At 39.0% G+C, this 22,506-nt stretch overlaps 1 protein-coding gene and 1 long non-coding RNA gene across 2 annotated transcripts; one reads left to right on the top strand and one right to left on the bottom strand.

The window, feature by feature from the left end:
* The first annotated feature begins 733 nt into the window (after positions 1-733).
* osr1 (odd-skipped related transcription factor 1) lies at positions 734-6,704 on the top strand. Its single transcript, XM_052571891.1, has 3 exons — positions 734-981; positions 4,376-5,056; positions 5,890-6,704. The coding sequence occupies exons 2-3, from the start codon at positions 4,395-4,397 to the stop codon at positions 6,020-6,022; spliced, it is 795 nt and encodes a 264-aa protein (XP_052427851.1). The 5' UTR covers positions 734-981; positions 4,376-4,394; the 3' UTR covers positions 6,023-6,704.
* Positions 6,705-19,436: 12,732 nt separating this feature from the next.
* Positions 19,437-21,333, bottom strand: LOC127969801 (uncharacterized). The gene is made up of 3 exons (XR_008156357.1): positions 20,856-21,333; positions 19,999-20,407; positions 19,437-19,898 (listed from the first exon to the last, which is right to left on the bottom strand). It is a non-coding gene; the product is annotated as an uncharacterized LOC127969801 (long non-coding RNA).
* Positions 21,334-22,506: the final 1,173 nt, after the last annotated feature.

Genomic DNA, 22,506 nt, shown 5'->3' with positions numbered 1-22,506 from the left:
GCTCGAAGTTCTCGAATTCACATTTCCTGCGTAACGCAAATGAAGCTCGTGCTCTTAATCTGTCTTCACTGGGGTCGGGGTGACAAACTGACTAATGGTTTTGGGACGTTTAAAACCGGTCTCTCATTTCTTTCTCGCAGAGCTGAGACGTGGTGGCAGTTGTATATTTACCTTAATTAAAACAAAATGAAGCTTGATTTGTTGCCGCACCATCTCGCACAGGAGCTCGTTTAAAATAAAAATGATTTGACCTTCTGCGTTATGTTGTATTGATGAGCGCGTTAATTAAATAAGATTAGGCTATTTTGTTACCGAAGCTCAGCTTTGGGATGTAAACTAGCCTACTTCTAGTCTTCGACAGATAATAATAATAATAATAATAATAATAATAATAATAATAACAACAACAAAGTAATAGGCTATACATAGCCTAATGTTCACCAAACATATAAAGTCTCCATTTTAATAATTTCATTTATTTTAATTTCTCCTCCGTCCTCGGGACAGCCTTTTATTCTCATCATGTACAAGTGGCGAAAAACCTGCAAACTTTATTGACGACGTAAAATGTTCAAGGTTACTGTAGAGTTCAGTGCTCTGACATGTAGGCAGTGATAAGTGCGTCGCGCGCTGCTGTACCAGTGGAGGAAACTTCACTTCAGTGTGTTGGGGGTTTGGCTGTATGACGTCGCGGGTTGGGTTACAATAAAGAGGCGGTTTGACTTTGGGACCACAAGACAGAGCTAGAGTAAGAGAGAGAGTTTCTACCCCGAGTAACCAAATACTCACAGCGCACAACCGCTGGACCACAGCTGTGCGAACTTCAGAGTTTTCCCGTGTCTCTGCTGCGAGAACATGCTGAGGAAGACGAACGTTTCTCCGATCCGCCTGAGAGTTGTGCACTGAAGTTTGAAACGCTGTAGGACGACTAAGTGATCGTAAACCCTCTTATTTTGGATCGTCCCGCTTCACCAAGATCTGGTAAATAGTTTCTGGCATTTTGGAATATTTTTGACAAGCTTTTCTTACTTTTGCAAGACATATATAGTCTGTATGTCGGCGGGGATTTCCTGCGGTAGGCGTGAACAACACATCTTCAAGTGCACTTGCAATGAATTAGTTGGGCGAGAATTTGCATGACGTGCAAAACTTTTAAAATGTGTAGTAACTACATTGTAATTGCATAGGCCTAGTAGTTTGTTGTTCAAAGCAGATACAACTTAAGCAAAGTGTTTAATGTGTGAATGGTGGTCTTTAATAGCTAGTGATCGGTCAGTGATCAACAGGTGGGATGCGCATTCTAGAATCTTATTGATAATACGTGGTGTGAAAACATCTAAATATTTGTTTGTGGAACAAAACACTTTAGTTTTTGCAACGTTAATATTGCTCAAATAAATTAATAATTAGCTTTGTGATAATTATAAGCCTCTGTGATGTCATCCGAGGTTTTTCGTTAAAAACTATAACAAACGTAAATTCGTAGAAACAAATCGTGAACTTTAAATGTTATTATGCATCCGTTGAAAGATACCTTTTCTTCCTAAACCACGCGTGTCCTTGTGGTCGGTGATCTCGAGTCGTTTTTCGTGTAGGCTATGTTTTGAATGGACCGCTACAGTTTTACACTGATGCTAGGTGTTGAGAAAATTAGTTATTCGTTTGTTTCGATTTATTTTAAGCGCTATTCGTTCAGAGTGTACTGCGGAAAAAAGCGAAATTGGCAAAAATAAATAAATAGAAAATAAATTAAACCAAATATATTTTGTCACTTAAGAAAAAGTATGTTATCTTAAAATAAAACCAAAACAAAAACATCAACAACAACAACAACAACTAAAACTTTCTTTTAAATTAATGTGGAATATATAGGTTATTTGTTTTGTAATATAGGTCTAGTTTAAAAATATGTATTAATATATTTTTTTATTATTAGTCGAACGCTTTGGTTTTGCAATTAAAGTGTTCTAAAAGTCCTTTAAATATAATCTAAATAAACCAACAATTTAAACTTATTAGGTATTGATAAATAAACTTTAGGATCAATTCAGGTAACAATGCCACTGAACGTTTTAAATTTTGGCTTAATATATTCATGTAAAGAAATGTGTATTGGATGCCACTTTTGTCCAAAATGATTACCGTCCAAACATTTCAATTATTCACGATTTGTTTAATTTATAGACAGAAAATTCAACGAATGTAGATATCACAACCAGTATAATTAAAATAAAATGCATTTAAAATTAGTATAGGCCTGATGATAAAGTAAATCAGTATTTCGAGAGTAACCTATTTATAATTTGACCTGAGATGCATCAGGCTAAATCTGGCACAATATGCGGTGGCCTTTATTTATTATTTGAAAATGTTACACTGTCATTCTTTTCTTTTGTACAGGCAAATACATTTTATATAAAATTACAAACACACACACACACACACACACACACACATACACACACACACAAAGAGCTAGGTATTCTCCACAATACTTAAATATATTTGTATATTTATTCAACTGTTTGACGGTGCTTAATGAATGGTGTGTTTCCCTCTCTCCAGGGTTAAGTGATCACATCCTCTCGGGGGGCTGCGCGGAAAAAAGAAAACATACACTTACTTGATAATCGTTGCACAATTGACCAAAGGCCCGTCGTTAACGCATGAACCTCGAGACCGTGATTAATTCCTGTAATACACGTCGAGATTTCTCTGTGATCTCCGTACACACGACAGGCGCACATTCACACCTACCGAGAGATAAAACACTGATGACCTCCGCGCGCTCAACGCGCTACTGATGAAAGCTGAGCAATCACAGTTATTGATAAGAAAGTTTGCTGATAGACAGAGGCCAGAATGAGGTCGCAAACTGTTGGCACTAGCCATGCGTCTGACAATATATTGGAGTAGGCTGTTTGCACACTCATGGGTGTGTGCAGAATCCTATTTTCTTTTTTTCTTTTCTTTTTTTTTTGTGATAGGCTAGATAATAATAATTATAATAAAATAACTTGGCAAACTGTGGAGTGATTTTCGAGACTATTTCATCACCTTGTCTGGGATAGTCGTTATAGTCCCACAACACTAATTGGGCCTGGCGTGGGGACAGAATCTGTGAGATTTACCCAGACACAGTGCGCAAATCCGACTAATTAGCCAACGATGTCCCGGTAAAAAAAAGAGGTTCAAGCACTTGTGAAATCCCACAATTCAGAAACGACTTTTCTCCCCAAATCTTTCAACTGTGTTAGGTTTAACGGTTAAGCAGACAGTTCAGGTAACAAACCCCCCTTCGTCACACGCTTTAAAGGTATGTGGACTTCAAAGGGTTAAGGGTACGAGCCTGTTCTCGGGAGCGAGTCCTGATCTCCTCTAATGACCCCCGTAAGTAAAAGTCAATTACTTCTGCGCCATGATCAGAGCGTCCAAATCCCCAGGGGAGCTTTGAGCTTAAGAAAGACTAATTAGGGCTATTTCACTTTTTATTTACCGCGGATCAGACTCTTTACGCTTCCTTAGTTTATTCGGGACAGAAATACACACAAATTAAGTGCCATCCTTTACATAGGCCTTCAGCTGGAAATGTGTCTAGCGACTTTACTTTTTTTTTCTTGACCTTTATGGAACTTTCAAAACATGACACACAGGCTGTGACTTTTAAATTAATTTAGCAGCTCTTTGACCTTATCCATTGTAACTAGAACCATATCTGGCATCCCTATAGTCTCGTTTTGTACAGTATTCACAGTAATCTAACACACAACACGTTGTTGCATTTCACGTGGTACTTACAAAACTGTGTGAAAAAAAAATCCTCCAGACGATATGAGTAACACTGTAAACACACCAAGCCTGTTTGCATGAGTGTGTGTGTGCTTGTAGTTCCTGATGAGACAAAGAGGAGTTATTGTGCTTTGTGTCTGTTCTCATCCAACCTGATTAAACAGTCGAGGCAGGTATTTCACCTGCTGTCTTTCGTCTTCATGGCCATAGGCATATTTTCGGCATGCAGAAGACGCCTACGCCAAAATGTACATGCACACACACTCATCTGGCAGGCTTGAGCATTGCTTTGTGCTCACGTTGGAGTATGCGCTTTCAATATGTCAGACAAGGTGCCTAGTTTGACAAGTGCACTTTATGTCTTGACGTGAGTGTAAGCGTGTTTAAAAAAAAAAATTTTTTAGGGAAGTTCCTTCAACCCTCTAAAGCAAGATGTTTCCAAGTAATGCATAATATAGGCCTATAGAAAACGGAAAACGCAAACAAACATAGTGTGTGGATTCTCAATAGATGTCTGGAGGTGTATTATTTTTGGGACAGTGCTAAACGCCCTTCATTAATTTTTCTCCGTTTTTGTCTCCTACAGAAAATTTCTGAAATCAGTCATGGGCAGTAAAACGCTCCCAGCACCCGTGCCCCTTCATCCTTCTCTGCAGCTGGCGAACTATTCCTTCCTTCAGACCTCCAACGGGCTGCATTTGCCTGCTGACCACATGCCCAGCATCTACAGTTTCAGTGCCTTGCACGCCGTCCACCTGCACCAGTGGACTCTGGGCTACCCACCGTTCACTTTGCCTCGATGTACCTTCTCCAAGCTGCCTGGCCTGGTGGATGCCCGCTTCCCTCTCCCCTCAATCCCTCTGTTTCCCCATCTTGTCCAGCCTGCCAAACAGGAGTCCCCCGGGCCTGGGTCTGGAGCGTCCAGCAAAAGCAAACCCCGTTTTGACTTTGCCAACCTGGCGGCGGCCGCCACGCAGGATGACGCCCTGAAGGCAGAAGATCTGAGCACTAACAACGGGCACGTGCGCTCGCCTTCATTAGGCTGCCTGCTGGATGTGGCCAAGCTCTCCTCACCGGAAAGAAAACCAAGCCGAGGACGACTCCCATCCAAGACGAAAAAGGAGTTTGTGTGCAAGTTCTGTGGCCGCCACTTCACCAAGTCCTACAACCTGTTGATCCACGAGCGCACGCACACAGATGAGCGACCGTACACTTGTGACATCTGTCATAAGGCCTTCAGGAGGCAGGACCACCTGAGAGACCACAGGTAAAGACATATCAGTACACTAATCATAGATCAGATGATTTAAAGCCGATATTGAAACACATTCCTGTTCATACCTGCCCATTCATAATGTATGGTATCACAAATTCTTGCCCACACACAAACACATAACTACCTTTTCCAATCATGACCTCATCATGCATTACTGCATAATGATATCCTCAGTCATTCCAGTTAGAAAATATTACAAGGTAAATGTAACATAATAATGTGCATATATACAAATACAAAAACAACTATTCATTTATATACAATTGAATGAATACTTTGTGTGTGTGTGTTTAAATCGTTGTGTATAACAATCAATTAATCTATGCACTTTTTTGTTTGATAAAAAACAAAAAACAAAAAAGAAGAAAAACTTTAGGTTCCTGGCAGAACAGATTCAGACAAACAAATCAGTTTCTTATTTATTTATTTTCAAACCACACCTGCTCTCGTGATTTATGACATTTGTTATTCCAGAACTTTAAGAATGGTGTAAATTAGTTGAGACATGTTGAACAATCTCCTCCAATTCTTCAGTAATGATCTTGGCTCTTTTCCTGACTGACAATTATCACTAGATATACTTCATGTTTATGATTTAATTAACAATTGCAGACTCAAAGATTTGTCATAACAAGACCGCTAACTATTGCGCCGTCTTTGCCATCATTTCACTAGCTCACATTTTTTGGCAGAAAACTGCTGTGCAGGATATATAATCCTAGAAAAGAAGCTCGGACATCTTTAAAATCTGTGTTGTTAAAGTTGTAAATATGCCTCCATCCATTAACAAATCACAACTGTTCTCTTTCTTTTGTTCTCTAAAGGTACATCCATTCCAAAGAGAAGCCATTTAAATGCCAGGAGTGTGGAAAGGGTTTCTGTCAGTCCAGAACTCTTGCTGTCCACAAAACATTACACATGCAGGTCAAGGAGCTCAAACCAGCCAAGATAAAGTGAGGGCATCTGTTTCAGTCAATGGGGACGCTATAAAACCAAACATAGTGACACCAGCCAATAACATTGTCATTCCAAGGCCACAGAGACTCCACTGAGGGCCATGGACCTCTGCGTACGGCTTAACGCACCAAAGATGGATTAGGCCTGACCAAAGAGCTTTCTGAAAAGGCATCCTTCCATAACCTACAGCCATGGTGCCTTAAAAGTTTGACTGATAAAAAGGAATGGAGAACCCGGATAAGAAGTCATGGAACTCAGCAGAAGCTTTAACATGGATTTAAGACAATCAAATTGCCATCTAGAGACGCCGACACCAAAGAGAACAGCTAGTGAGATCTGTGATTTTAGTCTGCACTGCTCCATTCCCAGTGATCTGTTGTTTGATTTTTGTAAACAGTGATTTTTTCCAGATATTGTTGACATTGTCGTTGATGAAGGCAGACTCTTCGGACCTATGCAGTTACTGAGAGCCCATCGAAGCTCTCGCATTTAAAACCCGAATTCAGTCGAGCAGTCATTTCTTCTAACCAAAGACACCTTCAATCATGTATTTCCTTCTTTTGTACAGATTCCTTTTTGTATAACTGATATTTGGCACTTTAATCTGATTATTGATTATTTACATATATCACTGGATTCCTTAAACTTATTTTTGAAAATAAATAGTCATTTCTGTATCAAATGCATGTTTGTCATAATCAATGCAATTCCTAACCAAATTCTTCTCAGCACGTTTCTGAAGTGAAAAAAAAAGTTAAACCTAGAGATACAGGGGTCCAACTGGAACACATAAAGGGGATTTGTCTTCACAGACTAATTCAATATTAAACATAAGCAGGGATAAACAATGTGCTCCACACTTGACTGAATAAATCAATAAATAATGATCCGTTGATGTGAAGACATGGATTGACTTCACATTTGCCCGGGGGGCGACATCTGCTGCTGTCCTTATAAGCATCTTGATTCTTTCTATGAGATTTAAATCACTGTAGCTTTAAAAAGCCATCAGAGGGCATGAAAGTACATGTATTCACAGAGAAATCAGAGCAAACAGACACACCTGCAAACACAAATCAGAGGTTGAATGGGGTGTTTAGAGAGATAAAAAGACTTATTCTAGACTGAGAAGGATTTTTCAGTAGTGTTAGATCCTCCACTCTAACCAAACACGAACTGATCTATTTTTAACCTTCAGAATTAGTAGCAAAAAGCTTCAAAGATCAAGGTTATGGAAAGGATCATCAGAGCCAGTCATTCTTATAGGCCCAGATGAATTGGACCATTACAGAAACAGCATTTCTCAACCGGCACTCTGACCCACGCACAATTTAAAAACACAAATGGAGAAGAATCTCTAAAAACTCACCATTCCAATTTCAGACCACAACATCAGATTTATTGCCTCTGCTATGGTGAGCAAAGTGCCAAAACACTTTCACAACATCTGTGATACAGTTCTTGCTCTACACCCAGAGCTGGTCTCTTGGGTTTGTTCACGGGAATGGAATATATGTGTTTGTGAGCGTGTAGAATGTGTGTGGGTTTGTGTATGATGTGAGTTTCCGTGCACAGTCATGATTACTTTCACCCTGACATCATCGCCCTTGGCTTGCAAGAAGTGGTCAACAGGCAGAGAATTCAGAATTCTTCTCAGAATCATCTTACAGTACTGTGAGAACTCCAATGCAAAGTTATGAAGCAATTTTCAAACAAAAAATATTATTATTATTACAATACACATCATAATCATTTTTGTGAAAACACCTTCTTATCTGATATTATTGTTATTAAATATAATAATGATAATAGCACTGGTTGTTGTTTTATGAATTGCTTTAGACTATAGTCTTTGATTAATTAACTAAAATTATAAAATTTTCCTAAAAAAAAAATAATTCAGCTTCATGACTGTAACACCTGATTGCAAAAGTAGCAGTTGAAGCAGGATCTAATCTGAGCAATATTAAAATGCATTAAAACTCATAAAACATACAGGCATAAAACATGGGACAGAATAACTAAGAACAACACAACAATAACGGACAACTGAACTGAACCAAGCACAGGGCTTAAATACACAGAACTAATTAGGGTAAACAGAAACAGGTGTGAACTAATCTGAAATCACAGAAACTAACCAGTGGCGGGAAAATGGAAACGAAAGAAAGTGGGTCAAACAAAGAAAACTAGAACAAACCCAACGTAGAACTGAACATACTGTACATGTGACATTAGCCCCCTTCCAAAAGGTGCTTTCTAGCACCACAGAAAAAATTAAGTCCAAAGAGGAGGGAGGGTGTGGGCTTAGGAGGTGGATGGCATGGAGCTGGACAGAGGCATGACTGATGGAACCACCACAGAGGAGATAATGGAAGGAGGAGCCAGGGTGGATGCAGAGGCAGAATGAGCCAGGGTAGAGATGACAGTGGGACAAGCCAGGGTGGAATCAGAGGCAAGAGAAGGCAAGGCAGAGATGAAGCCAGGATGGAACTCTTAAAATAAAAGCCAGGATGCTGACCCACAGCGGATTCAAGGGAGGAAGGATTCATGGTGGAGCCTTACCAGGCAAAGACAGTGACACGACAGACTGAGACAGAGCCAAAGGAGGTGGAGGCCCAGCCAAAGCCAAGGAGATGAAGATCCATGGTGACACTGAAGACCTGGAGGGCCAAGTTTGGAGATGCAGGCTCACTGGACCAAGGTGAAGACGGGGGGTTGGCAAGTTTTGATGTAGACAGTGCAAACGAAGACCAAGGTACAGCCAGAGGTAAGGGAAACCCGACTGAGCAAGAGGAATGGAGGGACAAGGTGCAGCCAGAGGAGTGGAAGTCTGTGGTAGAGCCAGAGAGATGGAGAGGCCCGGTGAAGTCCAACAACTGACAGAACCTGGTGGAGCCGAAGGAGTGTGGAGCCAAACTGGATCTGAAGGGTCGAGAAGGCAGAGATTGAGTCAAGGGCTTGGAGGACTGAGGCGGAGCCACAGGATCAAGACATCAGGACAGAGAAGGAGACTGAAAGATCCAAGGCTCAGCTACCTTGTAAAGTGGAGAACATTGAGAAAGAGCTGATGAGCTGGAAGGAACCATCAAAGGCAGAGCTGAAAGACTGAATGGTCTTGTTAAGGAGGTGGGAGAGGGAGACTGGGTGGGATTTATGACAACACAGGTGAATCAGAGCTGTACAGAAACGAAGTGTGGTGCCGAGAACTGAAACATGTAGAAAACACTCACAATCAATTAGCGTTTTATTTTTTGCTGCTTGTTGAGTGGATAAAGCTCCACAACATCCCCTCATACTACATACTCATACAGTTTGATAGCTAACTATGCCTTCATCAAGTAAATGCACATTATCAAACCTGTACTGCTGAGTAAATCCAATTACGCCTCTAGAGTGAGAATCAAGGCTGCAACTTTTTTGACAGGTGGGTGTGGTTTCAGAGCCAACAGAGGATACGCCACCAGTGTTTGAGAGCAGAGAATACTGCTTATTTTTAAAAGATTTTGTTAACTTTATTTACTTGGTGTGTTTTATTTCCATTCAGATTTGGCTGGGTGGTTAATAGCATATTTTTCCATGGTGTGACAAACTCAGAACACATATTTAATTTCACTTTACACAGACTTTAAACAAAACTCAGGATGCATGAAACACAGGACTAAACAACCAAGTATAATGCAACAAAAACAACTAAACTGAACCATACACAAGGCTAAAATACACAAAGAAGTAATCAGGGTGAACAGAAACAGGTGTGAACTAATCTAAAACCATAGAAGCTAACTGGTGGCAGGAAAATGGAAACAAATGGAACTGTGTCAAACACAACAAAACAAAACAGAACCGAACTTGGACAATGACACATTTCATGGATAAAATAATAAAATAAAATACTCAATATATTATTAATTTTATGCCAAACTCAGTGAGTGTTTTAGTAAAGAAAAAAAAAAAGTTGATCTGATTGCAAGGCAATGCATTTTCTTCAGCTGGGCATCATGGGTAAATGTTTCATTATGTGTCAACACATCCTGCCTCAACTTTTCTGTGACCAGGAAAAATGAAGAGATGGAGAGAAAGAGAGCACTCTGTATGAATTAAATCCTGTAATCTAAAATCCAGTGGACTAGAAGAGAGAAAAAACTGAAACTGAAGAGCTAAGCCTGAGGAAAAAAACATTCCTCCAAAGGAAAAGTCAATATGTTTTTCTTTATAATTATATACTTCCCAAGTTGACTGCAATCTAAAAACCACTGTAACAGTAAACCTCCACCTAAAATCCCCCTTTCCCCCAAAAATTCTGAGGACTATCATTATTTAATATGGGATGGTTTAACCGCCAACAACATTTCATGACCTATCAAAACTCATTCTCAGGTGCTTTTGGATTCATAAGCTTCGGAAAGTCAAGATTTATCCACAAAAACTCATTAAAGTTTAAAGGAAGATCAGACTGGAGCATTAAATCAGTTCTGACAGAAGTATTTATCATATTCTTTAAACAAACACTCTCTATGATGCTTCAGATATGGGATGTGTTACAGCAGCATCAGTTTGTTACATTCAGTGCAATCACTTTTAGACAAAGTCAGATAAGGGTTAGAGAGAAGAACAGAGCGAGGAGGAGGAGAGCGAGGGAGGGAGGGAGGTTACAGGATGGAGGTGTGCTTTGTCCTTCATTCTTCTGGCTGCCCGGAACACATCAGTCCATCAGCATCTCTAACTGACCCTCTGCAGAACAAGAGCCAAGAACACACACACACACACATTCAGACTTGCACCATTGCTTTGACTTCAAAACATTTTACACCCCATGAGTGAGCGCTGACGCAACCGAATCAAACAATAACACCACCACCATATTCCTGTAAATCCAAACATTGCTCACGCAGTGTTGCAAAAGCGAATACATCAGCTGGACACACACACTCGCACAAGCAGTGAGAACATTCTCAGCAAATGTCGCTGGCTGATGTATGATTTAGTGAGATGTTCAAGTATAGGTCAACTGGAGTGGCAGACAGTGGCTGTACGATGACACATTTACCACTCAGGAGCAGGTGACACATACACAAGTGGGCCACAGTGCACATGCACAGGATGGGGTGAAGTGTAGGCCAGCAGGATGGAGAGAGGACACACTGACAGACAGACGGACACACACAGGCCTCCTGAGCCCATGGCTTCCTCAGACTGGAGGAAGAGGAAGTGAAGCCAGCAAGATGTGGCCTTTAAAAAATGCACACAAACACAAACACACACACACACACACAATGAGAGAGTTTTATTCATTAAGTATTCTGTATGGACAAATTACATTTTATGTGTCAATGCTAATGACAATGAAAAATATTTTTAAACATGCTCAGGTTTCAAATGTATAAACAATATCAGTAAAATACAAAAATACTTGAAACAGTATTTTAACATTAACATTATAATATTAACGACTAGTAAAGGAATGTTTTGTTGTATACATGTTATTACATTCATGCTGGCAGAAGACTTTTAAGGAACTTTTTTGTAATATTGCTAAAAATGGCATCATTAAAAGAGATATAGCTATGCAGATTATGTATAATTTCATTTATTCCAAAATGTAACTAAATTACATAAAGCTGATTTATTTTTCTTTATTTTCTGTTTTGAAAAACAGATTTGGTTTCTGTAATTTTGGGAGCAAGTAAAAATTAATTGTGCATGTTATTGTTGAAGCTGTATTTATTTGGGTACTACAATGATCAATCTCCTCCCTACTATATAAAATTCACAACAAATTAAGACACAGATAATCCCCCCCAAAAAATTACAGCGTGTGAAAAGTACTACATTAAAATGGCTCACTAATGTAAATGTGGACACATACGAAAAGGAAGTAAAAGACGGTGAAAGATGATCCTGATGAAATGGTCTCAGATTGGTCAGTGACCTTATGACCTTTACACAGAAACGGAAACAATGTCACTGTCAACTGCACATGAAGCTTTCAGCTCTTCAACAGGAAAGACTGTCTGTGCAAGAGGTGAATTTGGGATAAATCATTGCACAAGTTTACAAGAGAGAGAAAGCTGGATGCTGTGAAACAGAGTGTAACTTTCATTAGTCAAAAGCAAATGGAATAACGCTGGAATTATCAAATAAACTGTCAAGTTTTGGAGAAATAATCAGTGCTTTTCAAAGGCCTTAATATGTCGACCCCGCTTTTCAAATCGTTCCTATGCCCTCTGGAATGAGCTAAAGAATCAGTGACACACACATTCACACATTATAAAGCTTTAAAGCATAAATAAGCCATATATCATAATAATACTAACATTGTTGATTAAAAAAATCTGACTGTGTGAGTGCCAGCTGCCGTAACGCACCAGCATCAGCTAGGTCAGATATTTCTCTTAAATTTGATGTGACTTTTATTTTACGCAGAGGCGCAAGTGAAAGCTTAGCTCTCATTAGAGCTGACCGGACTGGGAAACGTTCAGGCCCCGTAATAACCCAATGATTTCAGAACAAACCTCAACATCTTTGTTTTTGGTTACAGGCATAATTTAACTCGGCACGGATTCGGGGTCATGTCTGAGGTAAAAAAAAAAAAAAAAAAACCTGTACACAGCAGTATTTTAATCGGGTGTCATTTTCAGTTCTGAGCTGATTTCATTCGGGGAGTGTCTTCACTGAAGGTGAAGTTTATTGGAGAAGCAATCGTCTAAATTAAGACAAATTACTCTGCTCTGCAATGAGGTTTGCGGCTCTGAGATGCACGCAAACGGCTCGGTGCAAGTATGCAAGTAAATGTAGACTGATTCTGAAACTTTTATTAACCAAGGTTATTTCATCTTGTTAAAGAGCGGGCAGGAACGGCAAGTGTAATTGCAGAACAGCCATCCAATAATGATATACACCAAGTGTGCGGCTTCTGTAAGGGTAACCACATGATCATGACCATATTGTAAACCTCTAAAGCGCCTTCACACTACTGCAGTGCAGCGAGCAGAACATTTCACCTGCAGAAAGTCGAACACAGCCCTTTAATTACGGAGCTATCAATAGAGAGACTGCAATTACAAATCAGCCGGATTGGTTTCAAATGTGCAGTGTGCATTCGTGTTTGTGTTTGGAAGTGAAGTTACCAATAATAAGCAGGGAAATGCTTTTAGGTCCCATGTGAGAAGCACATGGGCAAAGTAAAAAGTGAATAAATGGGCTCCTGCTGAACTGAAGCAGTGGGGCAATGTAACAAAACAGTAAATAGAAACTGGACAATAAATCAAAGATTAAAAAGCTGCAAATTCCTCAAAAGAGCACTATTTATCAATCAATAAACTCTCATAAAGTGTGTATCAGATGATGGAGGAGGATGTTTTTTCAAACGCCGCACATTACCTCAGACCTGTCTGATCCTAACACAAGTGTTCCCATGCCCGAGTTTTATTTGATGAAATACAAATTTATTGCAATAAAACCGGTTTATGATATAATTTCAAGAAACAAGGGAGAATATAATTGAAGTATGATTTGACTGGGTGCGGAGCCTTGAGAAAAGTTAAAGCATGCCAGAGAGAAGAAAAGCAATTACGCCTGGAGCGGAATCCAAGGCATTACTGGTCAAAGACTACAGGGTAAAACGGCCCTGTTTGCAGTTTGCTTGGTAATTTCAGCTCGTTTAAAGACCATTGCACCGGTCTTTAATTTATCAAGCCTCCATATCAAAGCTGAAGGGCAGATATTGTACATTTGGACAATGATAGGCTATTTGGTTCCAGGTTTAAATCTCCTAATGGAGCTCACCCCTATTCAACCAAGAACCTCTCGTTTCACAATGCAAAAATATAGACGGAGCGGGTAAATAGTTCGATTTTTGCGCTATGGCACAAACTATGTCTAAAATTCATAATTGCTGTTTGATTAAATTTAACCATTGATATTATCAAATGCAAAACGTGTGTGCAGTTTGTTTCAATTAAGCACACGTTTCCTTAGTGTCCTGTAGGTATAAAGTTTCCTATAGTCGGAATCAGTGTGACCCTGTGATTCCTGATTCAGTTTGTTCCTGGTTAACAGTGCAAGCTGATTTCTTACAGCAATCCAACTGTTCCGCAAAGCACATTCCCCCGCTTTGCAAGCAAACAGTACACACCACAAACACTTAATAACACTCGCTAAAGAAAGGTTCCTGTAGTACATGTGGCTATTGACAGCACACAATGTACGTCATTAATGAAAAGCCCTTGTTTTAAAAGCAAAAGTGTCATTTGCAATTAGCGTTGAGGAATTCCTCATGACCAACGCCTTATATATTAGCTGATGTATTCTGTGCTATTTACCCTGAAATATGTGAATTAATGGAAGAAAAGACAAATAGCATTTAAATCAGCACACTGAGTCCTCTCATAAAACTTTTCCCTGCACCGGGACAAAAGGGCCGACCGTGTCGTGTTCTAGTTCAGACTGATATTCGAAGCACTACCGCGCCAGTTTCACAGACCTTTGGAAGGACCCTTGACTGTATGCGGAGCCTCAAACAAGTTATTACACCCCCGTACTCTCTGGCTCAACACATTACTGTTTGGCAGCGCGAGTTGAAATAAGGCAAACGATTAAATAAATCGCTTAATTGGTCATTAGGGACACACTAACATGAACCCTGGCTCACCGGTGTCACATGTCGAAACTCCACCTGTAAATTTGCTCTGCAAACAAGAGAAACATTACTTTTTATTGCCTCTCAAGTGGCTGGATTCATGTTTAAAATAATGATTACTTGTGTATGAGAGGCAAACTGCAGATATCTTCATCTTAAACAAATCTAGGGGACTAGAATCCAGCAGAGAGGGGCATGAGAACTGAAAACAGGGCTGGACTCTTTGAGAAAAAGAAAGAAAGGATGAAAAAAAAAACAGAACGGAACAGATAAAGACATCTTTTTGACAGCAAGGAAGAAGTCCAAAAGGGTAGAAATAGATGTTTATGAACTGAACTGAATTGATTAGTAATGTCCCTGTCACAGCATGCTTAGTGTGGTATACTGCAAAATCCATTCAGTAGCTGGTGCTGTTCTCACCGATTCCATTATTTATTGAGATAATTTGCCCTGTTCAAAACCCCTTTTTCCAAATTTTGGCTAATTATGATTACGCTTAGACTATGATTAAATTACTCTCAGCTCGTTAGTTTAAATTCATTTTGCATGCAGTTTTTCCCTGCAAAAATAGAGCATAAAATGTGACAAAAAAAAAAATGTCAGCAGATACCGACATGTCCATGAACAAACATTTCTTCTGATTCATTTCTGATGTGTAATTGTTTGATGTATGTGAACTCTAGTTTTATGATGAACTTGTGTAACTGCTTTATGTCAGAAGATTAGAACAGTAGTACAAAGAGAGCAAGAAAAATGTTTATAGAAAGAGGAATAAAAGGCTAGATAGAGCTGAAAGAGAAATCAAATGTTTGTCTAACTGATCGAGCAGACAAGCAAGTTACAAGTAAATGAGAGGAATAAACTATTTTGCCAGTAATAGTTTGTGTTCAGTAGTAATGGAGTCATTTCAAGCAAGAAAAAAAAATTCCAACACTCCGGTCTCAGAGAGAATTACAGAAATCTGCTGGCCTCTTGTTGAGCAGTTTGGTCAATTCGTCACAGTGGATTCTGTTACATGGTAGAAATGGTGTGTGCTGTCTACCGTACTGTGGTTTGTTCATTAAACCTGAACACAATCTCTCTCACCAAACTAATCAGAGGCCTGGCCAACCACAAACTACACAAATGAGGAAGATGATCGAAAGTGATTGTGATGATTACATTCTTACAAATTAATAAAGACAGACACAGTTATTATCTTTATAACTGTGGAATAAGATAAAACTAAATGCATGAAATTTGAAATAACAGTTTTCTATTTTAAAATGTTTTAAATTGGAATTTATTCGTGTTATATTGAATTTTCATAAGCCAGTATTCAGTGTCACATGATTCTTCAGAAACAATTCAATATGCTGATTTGGTTCTCCAAACACATTTCTTATTGTCATTGCTGAAGACAATCAAAGACATGCTGTGATTCAGTTTTTCTGAATTCTCTGATTAATAGAAAGTTCAAAAGAACAGCTTTTATTTAAAACAGAAATCCTCTGTAACAACATTATTCATGTCTTCAGTGTCACTTTTGATTAATTTAAAACATCTTTGCTGAATAAAAGTACTAATTTCTTTAAAAAAGAAAAAAATCTTACCGACCCCAAACTTTTGAATGGTATTGTGTATTTCACATGTATATGCCAAGAGCATAATTAAAATCATAAGTGTTAACACGACACATCCTGCTGTATTCTAACACTTGCAGTTTCTTGCTTCCTATAAATAACTGATACCAGTGTGGATAGCATTTCACCGTCCTTGTTGTTTAGGCTTTCTGGGCCTGCCGAATGTTTAGCACATTGCTAAAGAATTCAAACTCCAGCTTTGGCTGCCACTGATGGTTCATATTTTGGCCCTCTAATGCAGAGAGGAAGTACATATGGAGCAATAAAAATAAAAGCCAAAATAAATCAGAGCAGTTGCACAATAATGTAGGCGTTCATGCATTTTACAAGACAGAAGAGAGGCCACAGATTTTCTTACTCTGTTTTTTTTTTTCTCTCTCTTCGATCAACACTTGTTGGCATGTGTTTGCCCTAATATGCAGAAATATTAGACCAAGCTGCGAGTGGCAATCTGTCTGTCATAATAAAAAAATATGAAACACGTTTGCTGGAATATGTTTATGATTGAGGCATTAGATTCGAAAATTTCAGTGGAGTAAATATAACTGTGCTCATTGCTTACTCAATACAATTTTTATGTATTTTATGTATTTTACACCCTCCACTTGTTCTAAACTGATATTAATTTCGTGCTTCATCTGAACACAAAGAAGATACTTTCAAGAATGATGGCAGCCATTAACTTGTATAGGAAAAAAAAAATACAAAAATTGTGGCTAGTGTGACTATGGCTAGCGTCAACTGTTTGGTTACCAAGATTTTTCAAAACATCTTCTTTTGTTTGCAACACCCCTAAAGAAATTTACACAGCTTGCGGCTTATTAAAAGATGACCGAATTTTTATTTTTGGGTGAACTATCGCTTTAAGATAGAACGCTTGGAAAATTAAAGATTGCTCGGGTTGTTTCTATGCAGACTGCAAAACAGGTGGCTCAGAAACTGAGGGTCAGAGAGGGTCGTCCTGAAACGGCTCTATTGAAATGTTTCCACTGAACACGGTGAGCTGTTGGAGTCCTGCGGGGTGATCTGAACAGGATTGGGGCTGACATTCTGCAGGTTTAGAAGTTGGCTAGCAGCAGACAGATTACTGCAATACTGACATGTTTGTTTAATTATGTTTAAAAGTACAGGAAGGCGATCTCTGCCAGGAATATGTGCTGTTTTTGAAACTAAAGAAGAGAAAAACTACCAACAAATAAATACTTTCCCCTGAAAGCAGCTGATGCTCGGTAATACAAGATCACAAAGCATCCCTCATCTGCAGGAGCTGTGTGTGTACGTGCAAAAGTGTACATCTGTGTCTACATAAACCAGTGTGCTCGAGCTCAGAGCCGTAACGAAGATTTCCATCATCACTTTCTGAGCGCTGGAGCTGGTGGAAATACTTTTAGTAAAGCTGCACCTTCACAAATCGAACATACTGACTCTATAACTACCGTCACAATGGATAGTTAATGATCTGTCGGTTTCTCCTGTAAAATCCTGTACGTACAGAACGGATTGCATTTTCATTTTCAAATTAGAAGCAGATACAGCGAACAGACCCGGCTGCCCCATTGAACCACAGGGGAATGTTTTCCCTTCTCCTATTCACAGCGTGAGAGCTCTCCCTCCTAGAGGGACATGTTTGCATGTTTTTGTAGGTACAGCTCAAATGTAAATATTACCCCTAATGTTTGAGCGATACCTCTGGCTCCGAGTGTCTGCTCCTGTGTGTGTGTGTGTATGATTTAGGGCTTCTCTGTGATTTGCCTGATTAGGGTCAGTGGTAGGGATGCTTCCCCACTGACAGCCCCCCACGCCTCTGCTCCTGTAGAGTTTAAAGAGAGATTCAAAGGTGGGAGCAATTACTGTCTGATTATCTCTCAACTAAAGCCTGGATTACCCGAGATCCTTCTAGTAAATAAACACAACTTTTTACATGTAGAGAACAAAGCAACAATATTCGAGAGGCCAGGGCATGTTGCCAAAAAAAAAAAAAAAAAAAAAATTGCAATATTACACCGTATATATTTTTTTTTATAATAATAAAAACCATAATAATGTTTTATTTTACTATATTATATCATAACAACAATGATAATGATACAATTGACAGATTTATCAACTATAATTATTGTTATCAAAAAACAGCTTGCTTATTTTGTTACAGTTCTCTTAGGGGGAATTTGTGGCCTAATGGTTAGAGACTCCTAACCTTAGGGTTGTGGGTTTGAGTCTCGGGCTGGCAATACCACAACTGAGGTGTCCTTGAGCAAGGCACCGAACCCCCAACTGCTCCCCGGGCACCGCTGCATAAATGGCTGCCCACTGCTTGGGGTGTGTGTTCATGGTTTGTGTGTGTTCACTGCTGTGTGTGTGCACTTTGGATGGGTTAAATGCAGATCACGAATTCTGAGTATGGTTTCACCATACTTGGCTGTATGTCACATTACTTTCACTTAAATTTAAACAATTTACATGTCAACCAAACTAAAATTTCCTTATATTATATTACATTATATTGTATTATAACATTATAGTATATTAATAATACTACAATTGTCATACTTATCAACTATATTTTTTGTTAGAAAAGAATGTATTGCTAATTTTATTCTTAAATTGGGCCTTAAATGTAAACATTTTTAACATCTGTAAACCAAACTAAATGTGGAGTATCAAACAATATGCTTCATAAATATTAATCATTATTATATTATACAATTGTCAGATTTATGCACTATATTTTTAAAGTGACATCAAGTTTTTGTGTTTCATAATTGTTTAAATGTTTTCTGAAAAGTCACACAGATTAATGGTAGCTTTCCATTGTGAAAACCTAAACTGAAGTGGTCAACAATACAATATTTTTACTGGGCAAAATGGTGATAAAGAAGCTTTTTGTAGTCCAGGCTTTTAGGTATACAGAAACTGACTTCAAATCAAATCAAGTGTGACAACTAACCCCAGTTCCCCCTATTTGATATCCAAATAATTGAGAGATATTAACTGCTTGATTTGAGGTAATGAAAGAAAACATTCTCCTCTGAACATTTTAATAGGACACGGACACACACAGATTGTAACGTCATGTGTGCATTGAGAAAGATGATGAATTGTTTCAATTTTTGTTAAGAGTTACAGCTTTACCTCTTTGCCAAATCTCAGCTCTAAAACAAACCAAAGAACAGGAAGGGAGAGACCCATTAAAAGAAGGAAGATGGGAATAAAAAAGGTGGAAGGAAGATAAAAACAGTTAACTTTTTGACGGAGAAAGATTGAGAGTGGGAACGTGTAGCAAAGAGAGCGCAGTAAAAGATCAAAGACCCCAAAAACAGCAAAATGTAGACCGCAGAACAGAATGAGGGAAAGAGAGAAAGAGAGAGAGAGAGCTAAAGAGGACAATATATACAGAGAAAGATTAAACAGAGAGGGAGAGGAATATTATCTATGCAGCAGAACACAAATCAGATTTTAATAACCACATAATTGCTATTATCATTTTTATTATTATTACAAGTTATTCTTTTTCTCCTCCATGTATATATTGGTGGACTTTCCTCATTCTCTCTTCAGTGAAGTCTTTCTGGCACTACACTGGCCAAGCTGGCACACTTCCCAACAAAAGGAACTAGGGATAGAAAGATTAAAATAAAAAAAAAAGTGTGGGAAAAGGTCTGGATAGGTCTACCAGAGATAGAAGACAGGATCTGTGTTTCGCCAGAACATACCTTACATGCTAAGAGTCCTGCGACACCAAGAAAGGGGACGATTTCAATCGCTCCAACCATCAGTTTCTGTTTAGCGATTTCAAACTTTGCCATTGATCATCCACCCAGAACTTCCCGAGATCTGAGAAGTCACGGGCAGGCTGCTCCCATCAGAAGCTGCTCTGGCGTTCTTCAGCCTATAAATCTCAGCAGCTTTTATATTTCTCTGTTCATCAGAGCTCTGAAACTGTTCCGTATGTCTCTTTCCCTCTCCGCTGTTAAACGTCATGGGCCTATGCTATTCGTGCTGAGACGTCCAGATTGGGTTGTGTGAATGCAAGACAGCTGGACGGGGTTACACACATAATAGCAAGCAGGGCACTTTGGGTGGAGGACACTTGCCGAGCGGAGATGCCTTCAGTTTGGACATCTTGGAGGAAGAGACGGAGAAAGTCAGAAGGCTCTTTTGCAGATAAAAAAAAAGGTATCAAAAAGCATTATTCTAAAACAAAACAGTGCTTTTTGCAAGTCTTCTAAGTCTTTCTTGTGTGACAACATTTTCTACTGTATTGAGTAACTCAGAACCTGGTGCTAAACACAGCTAAACAGTTGCACTAATGAATACGTGACATCTTGTCCCAAACATTTGTGTAACTGGAAAGTCGAATTAAACTCTTCATGAGGCAAGTTCTCCATGTATATTTATGCTCTGATTATATACTTGAATTGCTGACAGGTTTTAATGAACAATCTCTGCTGTTCTCTTGCTGCATATGAAAACCAGCTTTCTGTTGTTAACAAATCAGCTTTGCTAAAAAAATTACTAATGAAGATTTGGCTTCAGATTTCTTTGGCTTCTTTTTGATTTTTTGATTTACCTCTTCTTGTGGTGCAGGTGATGTTGTTCACAGTAATGAGTTGTGAGAAGAGACCGTATGAACATCTTCTTCCATCAGACACCCGATACAAACAAATGCTATTTTAAGCAGGAAACATTCATTTCAGGAGAAAGGCCTCTGGGACGGCAGCACAGGAAGCCGAGCCTTATTTCTGCTGCTTGAGTGGAGACAGTGATTTGTAAGATGGGGGCAGAGTTGGGAAAGTGTTCTCAGGACGTCCCATAAAGTGCGACTGTATCAGTCGTTCTAATCTAAGTTCAGATGTTTGGTTTGGGTTTGACCTGGGGTCGTCTTCACCCCTCAATAAAGTAAATGGGGACCTGTAGAGTCGACATGCTCTGGGAAACAGACTGCATGAGATAAAAGTTTTGACTTAAGGCTCATCCGAATTTTATAAAGATGACCAAAGGCCCAAGGAAAATGTGCTCTCTCAGAGTTGTCTCAGATGCTTCTCCTGCAATTTCTAGGGAGAAAAAATAAAATAAAAAAATAATTTAGTCCTATAAAAACTGGATTTAAAAAAAATCACATTCAAACTGAAATCTGTGACATTTTTAAGGAGAAACAATCATGACATTAAAGAGATATAATTTTAGATTTTAAATGAACTTAAACAAATGTTCTTTCCTAATGCAAAATATTTAAATACTTATGAAACATGATTAGTCAAAAGCTATTTTATGCTGCCTTTTGTTTGTTTTGGCTACCTTTAGATGGTAAAATTGGATCTGGATCAGTACCACATCTGAATGCTACACGTCTGGCTACTGATTAGCCATTCAACTAATGGCTAATACTTTTCCATTATTCTAATAGCAGTCCAAATGCTACCAGACTAAACTCTTCAGTTATTACCTGGAGTAGGTGCAGGAAAATATTGACGCTGTCTCTTCCAGAAAGGAATAGAGGCTTCTCTGTAATCAGCACTGCTTAGTGATAATTGCCCTTCAAGAAATACACAAACAGAGCAGCCCCATTGGCTACTAGCTGTACGGCTGCCGGCTGAAGACCTGGCATCTATGTTGCCTGTTTCTGATTCTGTGCTTTGTAATTTTAAAAGGCCGTTCCCCAGGCGAATGGTCGCTCCAGTTATGGACATGCTCGAGATGGTTTTGGATTTCCTCTGGTTTGATCAGAATGTTGGCCGCTTCCCTAATTTTGAGTCATCTCAGTGCTCTTCTCCTGCTGGACTATAAATAGCCACTGTCAAGGCGGACCTGTCCCCACTGCTCCTCATCAGAGGAAATACCGCTGGTTTAGTTCAAGGGCTTTAAACGACAGCGAAGTCTCAAAAGGGAAACATCAATGTAGCATCTTTTATTCTGCATTAAAGAAATGTCGCTCTTGTGACATTCTCCCCCCAGTTTGAAGGATTATGTCAAAGCCTTTGAAAACTTTGGATAGTATCACCTGGGCAAAATACAATTAATTAAACACAAAGATATGTATAGTAGCATAATATAATTGAACCGTTACAGCACAACAGCAACAGTAACATGCAGATCAACACACAGTCACAATAAATGACTCCAAAAATGCATTAAATAAATACACAAGCAAGCATACATTTCAAGATTGTGGTGCATGATTAAACATACATAAAGATTTGTATTATTTTAGAGCTAAAATG

The sequence above is a fragment of the Carassius gibelio genome, chromosome B13, assembly GCF_023724105.1.
Source record: "Carassius gibelio isolate Cgi1373 ecotype wild population from Czech Republic chromosome B13, carGib1.2-hapl.c, whole genome shotgun sequence".
In the NCBI taxonomy this organism is placed as follows: Eukaryota; Metazoa; Chordata; class Actinopteri; order Cypriniformes; family Cyprinidae; genus Carassius; species Carassius gibelio.
This window is presented reverse-complemented; position numbering and strand designations above follow the sequence as displayed.

Bases quoted from the DNA above. Each gene is read 5' to 3' on its own strand.
- osr1 (XM_052571891.1), top strand. From the start codon at position 4,395: ATGGGCAGTAAAACGCTCCCAGCACCCGTGCCCCTTCATCCTTCTCTG. The intron at 5,057-5,889 runs GTAAAGACATAT...TGTTCTCTAAAG, and splicing joins GACCACCTGAGAGACCACAG to GTACATCCATTCCAAAGAGA.